Source organism: Neopsephotus bourkii, unplaced genomic scaffold, assembly GCF_033783945.1.
Source record: "Neopsephotus bourkii isolate Nb327-2 ecotype Australia unplaced genomic scaffold, CSIRO-AGI_Nbou_v1 NB_1825, whole genome shotgun sequence".
NCBI classification, from domain to species: domain Eukaryota; kingdom Metazoa; phylum Chordata; class Aves; order Psittaciformes; family Psittacidae; genus Neopsephotus; species Neopsephotus bourkii.
The window spans coordinates 6,806,473-6,820,026 of NW_026902298.1; the positions used below are offsets into that span (position 1 = coordinate 6,806,473).

General features: G+C 41.6%; 1 protein-coding gene across 5 annotated transcripts in view; it reads left to right on the forward strand.

The window, feature by feature from the left end:
• CEP295 (centrosomal protein 295) overlaps positions 1-13,554 on the forward strand; it is a 67,750-nt gene that overhangs the window by 19,979 nt on the left and 34,217 nt on the right. Inside the window, exons 1-5 of one of the 5 annotated variants that reach the window (XM_061343630.1) lie at positions 5,816-5,995; positions 7,960-8,090; positions 9,949-10,149; positions 11,332-11,456; positions 12,342-12,435. In XM_061343630.1, coding sequence (XP_061199614.1) covers positions 7,983-8,090; positions 9,949-10,149; positions 11,332-11,456; positions 12,342-12,435 — 528 coding nt within the window. In that variant the 5' untranslated portion in view covers positions 5,816-5,995; positions 7,960-7,982. Of the gene's footprint in view, positions 1-5,815; positions 5,996-7,959; positions 8,091-9,948; positions 10,150-11,331; positions 11,457-12,341; positions 12,436-13,554 lie in introns of those variants that run through there. The other 4 variants (XM_061343628.1, XM_061343629.1, XM_061343631.1 and 1 more) reach the window with 4 other exon arrangements.

The following is a 13,554-nucleotide window of genomic DNA, read 5'->3' on the forward strand; positions in this document are numbered from 1 at the left end:
GCTCAGCAAGGTTTTTCAGGATCAGACTCCGGGACTTAGTTCCATTTATCAGATCAATCACAAAGAGACTAAGCCAAGCTCTCACGCACAAAAATCTATGACCTTGCGAAAACCTGAAACGCAGACTGCAGTTTATCAAACTAGCACCAAGTCATGGATCAGATTCCCTTCCATTCTCTTCTCTCAGACTTGACTCCAGTTTACCTCTTTCCTTATCACTGAAGACCCTTTGGTTTTTTTCACCCCTCCTTCATTTCTATAATATTTAGTAAAATTCTGTCAGAAAATGTCTCCATGTCTGTATACAGGCTGATTTCTGTTAAAAAACAGTAAAATGGGAGTAGTAAGAATCAGTATATCACTGCTCCATGTTCACTGCTTTCTTCTAAAGACAGTTGTTCACTCTGGAGCTTTTCCAAGTTCCTCCTCTTGGTGCAAATTCATTCTCATTCCTTGTAAATTTTTCTTCACCATCAGTTCCTTTTGTAAGGTTCTCTTGGAAACATATTTCCTCCATAAAGCTTTTTAATGACTCCATCTATCTAATCAGTTTCTTTCTCCTAAAGAAAACATCAAAGCTAATTTGTGGTAGAAGTGTAATGGGGTATATCACAGGTCTGATCACACAGTCTGTTTGATTTATACTGTGGAGGTCTTGATCAACCAGGATCCACTCTTTTTACACTGGGGACATTTTACTGGTATTTCATAAACAATATTCAGATATTATAAGATACCCAAGGATAATAACTTGTGCTTTCCTGAAAGGAGACCTGCATTCTGGATCTTACCCCATATGTCACCCACTGTAGAAGTCATCAGAGAGACAGCAGAAGCAGTAAGGAAGTACCTAGCACACATTTTTAGTTGCTTTATTTCAAGGCCAAGTTCAATGGGGCTTTGAGCAACCTGGACTTTTGGAGGGCTAGAATGAGATGATCTTTAAGGTCCCTTCCAACCCTAACCATTCTATGATTCTATGTACAAATAACTATTAAGACATCAAAAGGGATTCTGAGTTTCTATAATTGAATCGGTCATTCAGTTGGCAGGACCTGACCATTTACTTCTTTATGATTTCATCCAGAACCTTTAACCTCTTCTGTGGCAATTTGTAGACTTAAAGCCCTAAGCTATTCTTCAGGATGTTCCTACATTGATTTTATTGCTTAAAACACAGCATCTGATTGTACATCTGAGGAAAACTGAAGCTTGTGTAAACCCCAGCACCTCCCCTATACAATATAATAAACATGAGCAATCAAGAGGAAGCAAAAAATATAAAACAGGACAATTCAGATGGGTGAAAAGGTAATGATTTTAAAATCTGGAAAACCAGTTCTTTTCTCCCAGTTTCATTTGTACCACATGCTGAAAATACGATGCTTACTACTAATGTAGGACTAAACTAAAAAGGCATTTTTAATCACATAAGGAAGTATTTTTCTACATGGTGAACTATTAAGCCATTTGAGAGATCTTGCTGGAGAAGAATCTGTTACTGAAAGAAATACCAGAAAATCCACCAGAAAAGTCTGTTTTCTGCTTGAAACTATCTGCAATAAATCAAGTAATGTTCAGTATAGTTTCTGAAATTGAATAAAAGTAGCTATTACAAGAAGAAGCGAAGCAAGGTTAGCCAAAGGAGATATGGCACAGTAGCTCAGAGAAGATGGCAAAGGTCAGCTGTAAATTCACTGGACTGAGCATAATTGGCCTATCTGTGCACAGAGTTACTGTGCATATTATAACAGTTGGAGAAAGTTCTATGTGTGGCTCCAAGGCTGAACAAGAATTCTAGTAAATGAAAGTACACCCCCCAAGTTTGTGTTGTAGAACTGTGCATATGCTGGCATCAGTGGGTAAATAGGCAGAGTGGTTCAGAGGACATGCAGCACTACAGCTATGCAGGGCTCCATTTGCTTGTAAAAGCCCAAACGCAGCTCAGTTCTGTTGGTTTTAAGCATTGGGAGTTCATTTGTTTGACAGTTTGAGAGCCCATTTTAAAATTACCTTACCCAGCACCACGGTCCATGCATGAATAAGAAGTTGTTAAGCACTTGGTGCTGCTCAGTCCCAAGGCTGGTTGTTTTCCAGAGATCCAGGCCATTAAGCCATGTTAAGGATGCTGAGTGGAGTCCCAGGGGCCTTCCTGACAGAGAATGAGCATTGCTTGAGGTTGCTTTTGGCTCCCTAGTATCTTCTGGATCAATGCAATAGGAAAGCATGCAATTTTTTTTCTGTAGGACACCACCTTATATCTAAACCAGATCTGAATTTACAGCTATTTCTTTGTCTTTTCACGACAGTGATTTTCTATTTAATTTAATTATATGTAATTATCCTTTTACCAGCTACTTACCTTTCATGCCTTGTATTTTATTTCATTTTTCTTGTTTAACTACATCTTTTTTTCAAATAAAATCTGTACATTAAGAATTTGTCCAGGCACAGCTGTGGATACAGTCACTTTGGTACTGGAAGGCATAAATTTCTATTACATGACACAGAGTATAATAACAAAGCTACCCTTCCACATCCGTCAAGAAAATTTATCTTCAAATCAGTCTCAGGCAGAGACTATTATAGGTTCTGCTTGCATGGGCTGACCATAGTAGATTAGTCAGTCTCAAAAATAAGCTTATCCCTTTTTCCTTGTTAGGAAACTCCGTCCATGTTTGCAAAGCTTACACATAAAAACCGTGCTTAACGCAAACTATTAAGCACTTTGCAGCTTTGAGACTGTATGAACTGGAGGATTACAAACCTTTGTCAAACCACATCTTGTTAGTTCCCAGTGGTCATAATAATTAGACATCCAGTGTCAGGTGCTGAAAGAGAACAGCATGGGAGAAGTAATCACAGATCAAACCAAAATGAACCATAGGGAAAGATGTGATAATGTGGTGTGTGACATGGAGGAATATACAGAATGCAGAGAAAGACCTGTTCAAACTGAGAGCCAAGTTCTCATTTCATTCCAATACGTCAGTGATCATCAAGGAGACAAGAAACTGAAAACTGCATTACTGTCTGATGAGGTGTTAGAGGACTTGGGGCAGGAGTTCGGCATCTGAACATGACACTTCCTTTAAAGCTCTCCTTTCAGAGGTTTTCAAGGAGAATACTTAATTCATACAGGGTGCCAAGTCCTGCACAAGGGTGAGCTGTCAGGTGGTTGCACTGTTCCATTACTGGATCTCAGGAAACCTATAAAACCAATGCTTCCCTGCTGAAGATGCAGAAAAGCCTGCAAGGTCGTCCTTCCCTTGTGACAGTGAGAAACATGAGTGAATTTCTAATGAAGGAAGAAGCAAGTGCTCCTGTGTGGCACAAAGAGGTACAGGTTGTATATGCTGGTCTACTCGACCTGTGCGTGAGACAGGGAGTCTTTTCTCTCAGGGCACACAAAGGCAACTCCAGTCTTGCTAATCTTAAATTCAGACTAAACATTCCCACAAAGCACACCAAGGCAACCTGCCGGTGCCAACACCTCCTGCTAGTAGTTCATCAGGTGATAGAATAAACATCCTCTGTGGTAGGGGAGTACGGACAGTCCTACTCTGAAAAGCCATTTCCTGGGACAGCAGAAGGCTGGTACTAAGATTTTTGCACTGCAGGCCACCTCAGCAGCAGGCTTCACAATTATGCAAGCCCTTAGCAACTTCAAACCCATGAAATGAAAATGCTTTCTTTTAAATCTAGGTTTTCACATAGATTCACACCGCAAGACATTTTTTATGTATGGGAAGTGTTCTGTTCCTGAAAAGAAATTCAGATTTCCCCCAGCTATCTTGGGAATTTGTAGATAACTCCTCCATGTATCATTCTGGTGCCCCAGGAGAAATGTGACTGGGAACTGAAGCACAGGGGAGCCATTATCTCCAGTTTTATATATGCCTGGCTAGATGCACCGATACTGCAGCATTGCTAATTCACCTTTTATCAAAGGAACACCATCTACTTCACAAGGGGAAAGAATTAATGCAAGCCTGTGGCACTGTAATTCAAACAGGTGTAGTAAAAAGTAGAAAACATTCCAGTATTAAAATGGCTGTTTACTAAATCCCCTTTTTCTTTCAGTATATTTAAATTAAGTGATAGCAGAAGTAATTCTGCCATACATTGACCAGTAAACACCCTTAAACAAAATCCTTACCTAGCACATGTAGGTTTCATAACATCCCTTTTTTCAGTAGTATAATTGAGGAGCATATATTTGACCTCTTTCACATTTTATAAGTAGAAGATTCTAAAAATCTGTAATCTCTATTACTCTCTTAATAGACTGTCTTAAGGTTTGTTTTTACCTGTTGACCTGCAGGATAAAGCTGTTTAGAATAGATGTTCTTGTGGAGAACCCTGACATAATGAAAATGCTGAAGGACAAAAAAATCCAATAAAGGGACTGGAAAACCCATTTGGAAGTGTAGTGCTCATGTGTAATTTATGCAGTATGCATACTGTGAAACATCTGGGTGTCTTTAATGTACAGTCTGGTATTAACTTGGTACCAGCAAGTTGCAAGCACTTGACAGACAGGAGAAGTCTGGGAATAAGGCAGCAGTTTAGCACAAAAATGTGGAATGCAGGGAAGAAGGCCCATTCAGCTGCTGTTGCCTCTTCTTCCTGCACTTATGTCTTTTATTTGCAGTTCTGTGTTTTTTCAGCGTATTTCGTTATCATTTGGCTCATCCGCATACACCCTATCACCAAGTCTTACCAAGTGATCACAGCCTTCCTGGTTTCCATCCCTTGGGGCACAACATAGTGGGTTACTACAGCAGTTAGCTCCTAGTATAAAATTATTTTTTCCCTTTTCTAGAAGAAACTGCCTTAGAAAGTAGCTATATTTTGCACTCAGATTTCTGCTTGAGACAGCAGCTCATCTCCTTTGTACCTGACCGATTCCAAGTGTTTCTTCCATTTTGCAGCAGCAAACTGGAACGTACTCAATGCAAAGAGAGTGTCTAGCACAGCCTCTTCATCCGTAAGTGCAGAATTGTTTCTCCCCACATGAACGTAACAAGCGTTTGCTCAGCATTATGTTCCTCGTGAATCCAAGATACCATGGCCCCACTTTCAAACCCCGGCTGCTGCAGGTCTGGCACGTGTAATAAATGGTGCTGTGTAGAAAGAAAACTAAAACACCAGGGTAAAGCAAAGAAGCAGACAAGTACTGCTGCAGATGTTAGTTAAAAAAAAAGAGGTTTATAAAAGATCAGCACTGGTTACAAGGTTGAGGCAGCAGCACAGATAACGTTCATTTACCTAAATTTACTCCTTCTACTCATAGAGCGCATGCAGAAGAGGTTAAATACGGAAGTTGCACAGAGGTAGAACTCAGTGTTGAGCTTTATTCTGCTCTCTCACCACGTGCAGTTTAGCCCAGAGCCCTCCCACAGAAGCTCTGGCACTTAGAAACCCTGACTGAGGGCTGCGGGTACCAGAGTGAGAAACTAACAGTGATAAGCCCCTTTAAGCACATGTGGCAATTGCCTGTTGTAGTGTGCAAAACATTAACCCCATTTAAATTAGCCCGTGGAAACGTGATGGCAAACCATCAGGCGACGAAAGCGCTGCGGCCTTCCGGGTCCTCCCAGAGCCCCTTTTATACCCGCAGGCTTCCACCTGTGGCAGCCTTCCCCAGTTCCCATTGGTCACTTAGGGCACCTTTTCCCTGTTCCCATTGGTCACCAGAGGGCAGGGGCGGGGTTCGGCCGCCTTGAGAGGCGGGGAAGGACGGTCCGTCCGCATGCGCAGTGCTCTGGCGCGCTGGGGCTGGTGACGGCGTGTCGGGGGTAACACTGCGCATGTGCAGAGGCTGATCCCGCCGTAGCGCTCAGTTTCCCGCTGCGCCCGCAACCATTGGCTGCTGGCGGTGAGGTAGCGGCAGGAGGCGGCCGTTGGTGGCGGCCGTGAGGAGCGCGGGTAGGTGAGGGCTGCCCGCCGTGGGGTTGTTTTTGTGCCGTCCCTTCCCCGCTCCCGGGGCTGGGTGAGGCTGTACCTTCCCTTCCGTTCTCTACGCGTAGTCCCTCCTCAGCTCGGTTTGGTCCAGCGGCCGCTGCCCTGCGGCGGTTCCCAGAGATCGGGCCTCCAGGGCAGAGCTGCTGGGCGTGGGGACTCCGTTCCGGTCACCGCCCCTGAGACGGGAGCCTCAGGGCTGAGACCCGGCCGAGGACTGCTTTTCCCGGCTCTGGGGAGCTGATCTGGGTAGGAATGTGAGAGGCGTTAATGGTGCTCACGGAACTTCTCTAGGTCCCGGGAAAGGCTGACCCGTTGTGCTTTTACTGATGGCTTTGTGCTGGAGCTGAATCTGGGCAAATGTTGGTTGGCTGCTTTACTGTGGCGTTTGCGTTATCTGCTTCTGGTTTTATCCTTTGTTAGATCCAGGCTTCGTATTGCTCATCCTCTAAATTTTTCCTTTCTTTATGGGAGGGGGGAGAGAGGTGGTCATTTGCTCCTTAACTATGTGTATTGATAAACTTCTGTTTTCTAACTAATGACCTGAGTAAGGGAAAGCCAGCAGAAAATACGATCTTCTATCCCTGTTTATCTTGTAATGAACTTGGGATTCATTGGCTTAATAACCCTTTACTAAAAGTATCTTGTGGATAATTAGAAGATGCTCCGAGGGCTGGAGCACTTCTGTGGAGACATCCTGAGAGCGTTGGGCTTGTTCAGCTCGGAGAAGAGAAGGCTCTGGGGAGGACTTAGAGCAGCTTCCAATACCTAAAGGAGCCACAAGAGATCTGGAGAGGGGCTTTTTACAAGGGCATTAGTGACAGGAATGGCTTTAAACTGAAAGAGGGTAGATTTCCATTAGGAAGAAATTCTTCCCTGTGAGGGTGCTGAGGCGCTGGCACAGGGTGCCCAGAGAAGCTGTGGCTGCCTCATCCCTGGCAGTGTTCAAGGCCAAGTTGGACAGGGCTTGGAGCAACCTGCTCTAGTGGAAGGTGTCCCTGCCCATGGCAGGGTGTTGGAATTGGATGAGCTTTGAAGTCTTCCAACCCAAACCAGTCAGTGATAATTATTTTGGTTTTACAGCTGACCTGATTACTTTAGAATGTGTTTGTGAGATTTGTTTGTTTTAATTTATATACTGAAGAGAACTCTTTCCAAGTGTAACATGTTGGTTAAATTCTTAGGGCTATATGGATTGTTCATAAGCTTTTCAGAACTGAAAAAAATCGTAAGATTTTCAGAACTGAACAGTGGCTTTTGAAAGTTTTGCTGCTTTGTTCTGGGAGAGTATTTTCAGGGATAGCATATTTAAACATCAGATTCTTGAGGGAAGGGAGAAAATTTGGACTAGGCTGCTTATCAGGCTGAAAAAGTATTTTTTCTTCTTGAACCAGTAGATCCTGGTTCCACAGCAAAATTTACAGGGAAACAGTGTTTGAAACGGCTGCTCAAGAAAACTTCAGTTACGGTTTTTGGTGTTCTAGTGAAGTGCTTGGCATGCAGACTGTTGGTGGAGTTTCACATCTCCAAGGTAGAAAACCTTGGACTGCAGTCAAAAATGTCAACAAACACAGTATCTTACAACTGCTATGAGAACATTTCAGTACAAATCACCTAGGTGCCCACCCTGCTTCCCTGTGTGATAACTTTTTGTTGGGGTTTTTTCTTGTTTGATTTAATCTTCCCACGTGTTGGATGGTGTTCATTATTCACTTTGCAGTTTTACCTGTCAGGTCCACAGTGTAGAATGAGAATGTAAAACTGTTGCAGTTTGCTATACAGCATAGCAATCAAAGCAGTATGTTTGTGACTGTGACAAAGACAGTGCCAATGTCGTTGAGTACGTTTGAAACAGACTTGAACAGTGGTAGCTCATGCTCTTAGAGACTGTGATAGATTTGTAAGATGATGGCAATATTGGTTTGGGATTTTTTTTTAACCTGGTTTAACTATATAATTCAAGCACATTTTTTGGTCTTCATGTTCTTTCAGAAGCTGATTACTCGGCGTTTCCAAAAATGAAGAGGAAAGTTGCAAAAGTTGGGCAGTTGAGGCTTAGTCCTAATGAAGAAACCATGCTGCTGAAAGAAGAATATGAAAGAAGACGAAAGCTGAGGCTGCAGCAGGTGTGTCTGTGGTTTTGCATGTTATTTTATTTAGTGATGTAACAATTTAGGAAAAAGAACTGAAAATTTTATTTCTCGTAAACTGAATCTCATGGTTGTAATATTCTAGAATCATAGAATCATTTAGGCTGGAAAAGACCTTTAAGATCATGCAGTCCAACCGTTAACCCAGCACTGTCAAGTCCACCACTAAATAATTTTCCTAAGTGCATATCTATATGTCTTTTAAATACCTCCAGGGATGGTAACACTACTGCTTCTCTGGGCAGCCTGTTCCAATGCTTGATAACTGTTTCAGTGAAGAAACTTTTCCTGATCTCCAGTCTAAATCTCCTGTGGCACTGCCTGAAGCCATTGCTTCTTGTACTAACACTTGTTACTTGGGATAAGAGACCAGCACCCACCTCACTACAACCTCCTTTCAGGTAGTTGTAAGAGAGCAGTAAGAGCTCCCCTGAGCCTCCTTTTCTCCAGGCTAAACAATCTATGTTTCCTCAGCTGCTCCTCATCACCCTTGTGCTCCCAACCCTTCACTAGCTTTGTTGCCCTTCTCTGAACACACTCCAGCACCTCAGTGTGAGGTGCCCAGAACTGAACACAGGATTCAAGGTGCAGCCTCACCAGTGCCCAGTACAGGGGGACAATCATTGCCCTGGCCCTCCTGGCTGCACTAGTGCTGATACAGGCCAGGATGCCATTGGCCTTCTTAGCTTCCTGGGCACACACCTGTCCAACATCCTCAAGAACTTTTCCTCTGTGACAGTTTTCCAGGCACTCTTCCACTAGTCCCACCCCCAATATTGTATATTAGATTTCTATTTAGTTTGTGAATAACTTTTGTTTTTCTCATGTTTATTTACTACTAAGTGCATATTTTGCTCATGAAATGTCTATTTGTTAGATTTGCTGGAACAAATCACAGAATTACAGAATCCCAAGGGTTGGAAGGGACCTCAAAAGATCATCTAGTCCAACCCCCCTGCAAGAGCAGGGTAACCTAGAGTACATCACACAGGAACTTGTCCAGGCGGGCCTTGAATATCTCCAAATGTTCCAGAATTTCTTCTTCCCTACTAGCTTCCCACTATCCACCTTTTTTATTTGGCTGTGAACATGCAGTTGTCTCTCTTCTGTTGGTGTGTCACTTGTGTGTCACCTCTTACAGTGTTCCAGGAGTTTTCACAGTGATCACACAGAAGCAGTAAGACAACAGCTGCTAATACGGAATTTCAGAGCTTTCCTCTAGATGAACTGAATTGCTACAATATGTCATAGCTTAAAATGTTTTAGGTATAGCTCCTTTTAGGATGTCTGAGCAGAGTACTTCTGTGTTCTGAAGAACATACCTGTTCATCTCATCTTTCTACCGTTTCTGTTCTGCTGTCCTGCTGTTACACCACAGGGCTATTTTTTCATTTCTCTTACTCTTTTCTTAACCTTCTTCTGCTTTGTCTCACACAAGGTGTTCCGTTCTTTCATGTCCTCAGAAGATACATCTTAAAGATGTTTACTGTGTACTATCTTTCAACCCTCTTGGGCTTTTTTATATGTTGCATTGTAATAGAAGTCTTTAATAAATTATTGTGGTTTTGGGGAGGATATTTCAGGCAGTTTTTGCATTTTATTTATCAGTTGTGTGTTGCCTTTGGACTTTGACAGAAATATCTAACTATGATGAAGTGTATTATTTAACATACAAAGTTTGGGAAAAGGTAGCAGCAACTTTAAAGTATTTTCTGGACAGATTGTCAATGGAATGGTCGATGAGATGGAAAGCTGAAAAGAGGGTAGAGTATGTTGTGGAAAGACTTGCAGTAACAAGTAAGTTGCTGACAAAACATAAATGCTATTTCTGCAGGTTAGAGAGCAACAAAAGTATATCGCCTTGCAGATAAGACAGAAGGTAAAGCAGAAGAGAGAAGAACAACTCCATCAATTAGAGGAGGCACTGAGAGCCGAGTGGCAGAAAGCGCAGGATGAAAAGATGAAAGCCTTAGAAGAATTTTATTTATCAAGCCTAAGGGCAATTGGTGAGGGTCACCGACAAGCCAAGGAAAATGTAAGTGAAACACCTTAATAGTATTGTCAGAGAAATTCTGGATGCTCTAGAAATACCAAGACTGCAGGTTTTTATATTCTTTATCTTGCAGCCCTAATATTCAAACCAGCAGCTTTGAAGAATGGAAGCTTCTTGGAAATGTTTGGGGGGGGGGTTTTTTGCAGGTATCATTCCGCAAGACCAAGATTTAAATGGCCTGGCAGGTGCATTTGCTGAGGCTTTTGCTATGTAAACTCTTTGAGTTATTTATGTTAGATTGTACACATATATGATAGTGTATATTTGTACTTGACTACATTGCAGGTGGTGAATCGTCTCAAGTGTGTCAGCCATATAATAACTCCTTTTCTTTACCATGTAACGGTATCTTTTCTGTGCTTAGGAAAATACACTTTTTTTTGTTCACTGCTCAAGTGACTTGGAAAGTCTTGGTAAGGGCTTCTGAGGCCTTTGCCTGTCAACTGGTTCACTTCTTAATTTTGCACCTATAATGAATTTATACTTCCTTTAAAGCCCTGTCACTTGTGTAGGCTGTCTTTAAGAGATCACTGAGGTTGTTAGGTAGAAATTTTCTACAGATCTGACACCGAGCCAGGTTTATAGAAATCAGTGCTACAAATTTCTTGTGTGGATTTTGCAGGCTAGCTTACTTGTTGAATTAATCGAGCTTTTAACCCAGGTCAAATAGCATTATACCTTTCCATACTTCAGTGTCCCTAAATCAGCTCTTTTGAAAACTCCTTTCTGATGCTAGGAGGGATGAGTTTGTGGAAAACTGTGGTACCAATACCACAGAGAATTAATCATAAATGTTTCTGTTGAGACACAGTTGTTGTAGTTTATGACTGAAAGGTAGTAACATGTTTTCTCTTGTACAACATTTGCTAAAATGGGTAAATATATTATCTTCTTCACCAGAGATGCAGAGAAAAGCTGAGGTTTCCACATTAATATTTGGTTACATTGGCTGAGGAATGTGGTAAATTTGCTGCTGTTGGTGGTAGAAAAGAGAATAAAGATAGCAGAGAAGGAAAAGCTATTATTTAGGGTAATTTTGCTCTAATACTGTAGAAAGTGATTTAGAGCTTGTGATTCTTACAGCAGAACTTAATTTGAAATATCACACTGATAGTTTGAGGAGTAAAACCGTGTATTAAGTGCTTGTGATATTTTATTGTTAAGGAGCCTGACTTAGAAGCTCTGGCAAAACAAGCAGAGGAAAGGAGACAACGAGCAGAGAGGAGGCACAGGGAAGCCTTGAAAGAGCAGAAGTACCAAAAAGAAAACTTACTTCGTGAGCAAGCCCGGTATGCAGTAACTCCCTGGTTTCATTAAGCACAGAGTACATTTTACAGTGTCCCAAGGTAAAAGGCAGAAGTGCTTCTTGCATTGAGCTTTTTGAATCGTGAAATTGTATAGGTTACAGAATTAATGCTGGTGGCCAGAGCTTGTGGATTTTGATAAGAACTAGTTTTAAGAAGAAGCTGGCCTTGCAGGCTGTCACGGAACAGGGGCCTTTCATTTTTCTGTTGCTGTTCTCAGTCGAGATTGTTGGCTGGCAGCTATTTAGTGACATACAAAATGCAATATTCTCAGGCCAGTGCCTGATGGAGAGTTACCTGCCTGAAAAAAGGACTTAGTACATTTTCCATGGTCTTCCTTCTTAGCATGTTTTGTGGTTTTCGGAGGGTTAGGGTCTTTTAGTTTGCTTGGGTTTAAACAGACTGGACCAAACTGGGGCTGGCATGGAAAATGAACTGTGTAGTTTTGGGGACAGTTGCGCCTGAGTAAGAGCTGAGACCTATTGATTAAACACTTAATTTTGTCTACACTTGAGTAATTAAAGTATGTTGAAGTGCTGCATTGCTTCCTGAAAACCACAGTGAAAGGCAGGGGTTTATCTCTGTTCTTTAGAAGCTTGTGTATATTAACATTTTTGCATTGCTGCTGATAGTTTTCCAGTGCTGCCTTTCCGCGCAAGTTCTGTTGACTTTCCAGTGTGCTTGCCCGTTCCTATCTCCCAAGCGTTCAATTCAAGTACAGTTGAATCTGTTTATTTTTAGATTTGCCTTCTATTTTGCACAGTCATTTTTTGCACAGTCATTTGCTGTCATTGTTGCTTGAATTATTTTCCTTCTCTCTTCTTGCTCTTTTTGGGTGCGGATGCGTGCTCTGATTTTTATCTCCCCAAGACGAACAAATGCACGTAAACATGCTCTGGAAGTAGAAAGACAAAGAGCAGCCAAAATTGCAAGCCTGCCACCTCCTCCACCACATCCTCTTGAGGTATGTATCCATGATTCGATAGTGATCACAATTTCAGGATACCATAGAATGTAATGATTATTTATTGCTTTGATATCCAGAATTGCTGTTTGCATACGTATGAGAATGGTTCAGCAAAACCTAAGAAAATTACTGGTTTATGTATTAGTAGACTTCTTACTACGAAGGTTTGGTATTGGTTTAGTTCTGTTCTCTTGTTATGTGTGGATTTTTATTTCTTGTCATCTGAGATCCTATTTTTGTGGTTAATACATAATTTAAACTTTATCATGATTTCATTTTTATTTAATAGCCACAGTAGTGCTAAACTCTACAGTGATCTTTCTCAGCATGGACACACCAGCTCAACATTCTAGATGATGTAACAGATAAAAAGACACAGTACTATATCATACCTTTCATCTAATAACCTCAATAATGCATCTCTCTTTCCATTTTAAAATGTAGAATTTTCTTCTCAGTCTATTTTTTGACTAGGGCAAGCAAGAAGGCTTTGTTCAGGTTTCTACAGGTTCTGGTGCATTTGTGATTGTGTTAAGACGACAGGTCTGGGTCTGTACCTGGCTAGTTTGGGTCACGTGTCTTGTCTCTGCTTCCTCCCAGCTTCTTATGCCCCTCCTCGCTGTAAGAGCATGAGACTGAAAAGTCCTTGATTGGAGTAAACGTTACTTAGTAACAACTAAAACTTGGGTGTATTACCAGCCTTGTTGTCAGACTAAAGTCAAAACCAGCACTGCACCAGCTACTAAGAAGGAGAAGAATAACTGTTACAGCTGAACCCAGGACAAAGTATTGCACAATCATAACTTCCTTTCCTGAAACTCTACAATGTAATGCATTTCCACCCATGAACGCGTTTACTCACCTTCTCAGCAAACATGATTTTAGCTGGTTTTAAGAGAGTTTGCAAACAGCTGAATTTTCTACAATACCTGGGCTTGCTTTTAATGAATTCATGTTTCAATAATGGCAGATCTAATCAACAATTCTGCAGACATGTTGGATTTTTGTTGAGGAAAGAGTGCATTGTTTAAATGTAGCACAGCATGTCAATGTGATTCATGTAAAGACTAGCTGAATTGGAGCCTTTTCCCTAGTTTTCATATCTGTAAGGATTTT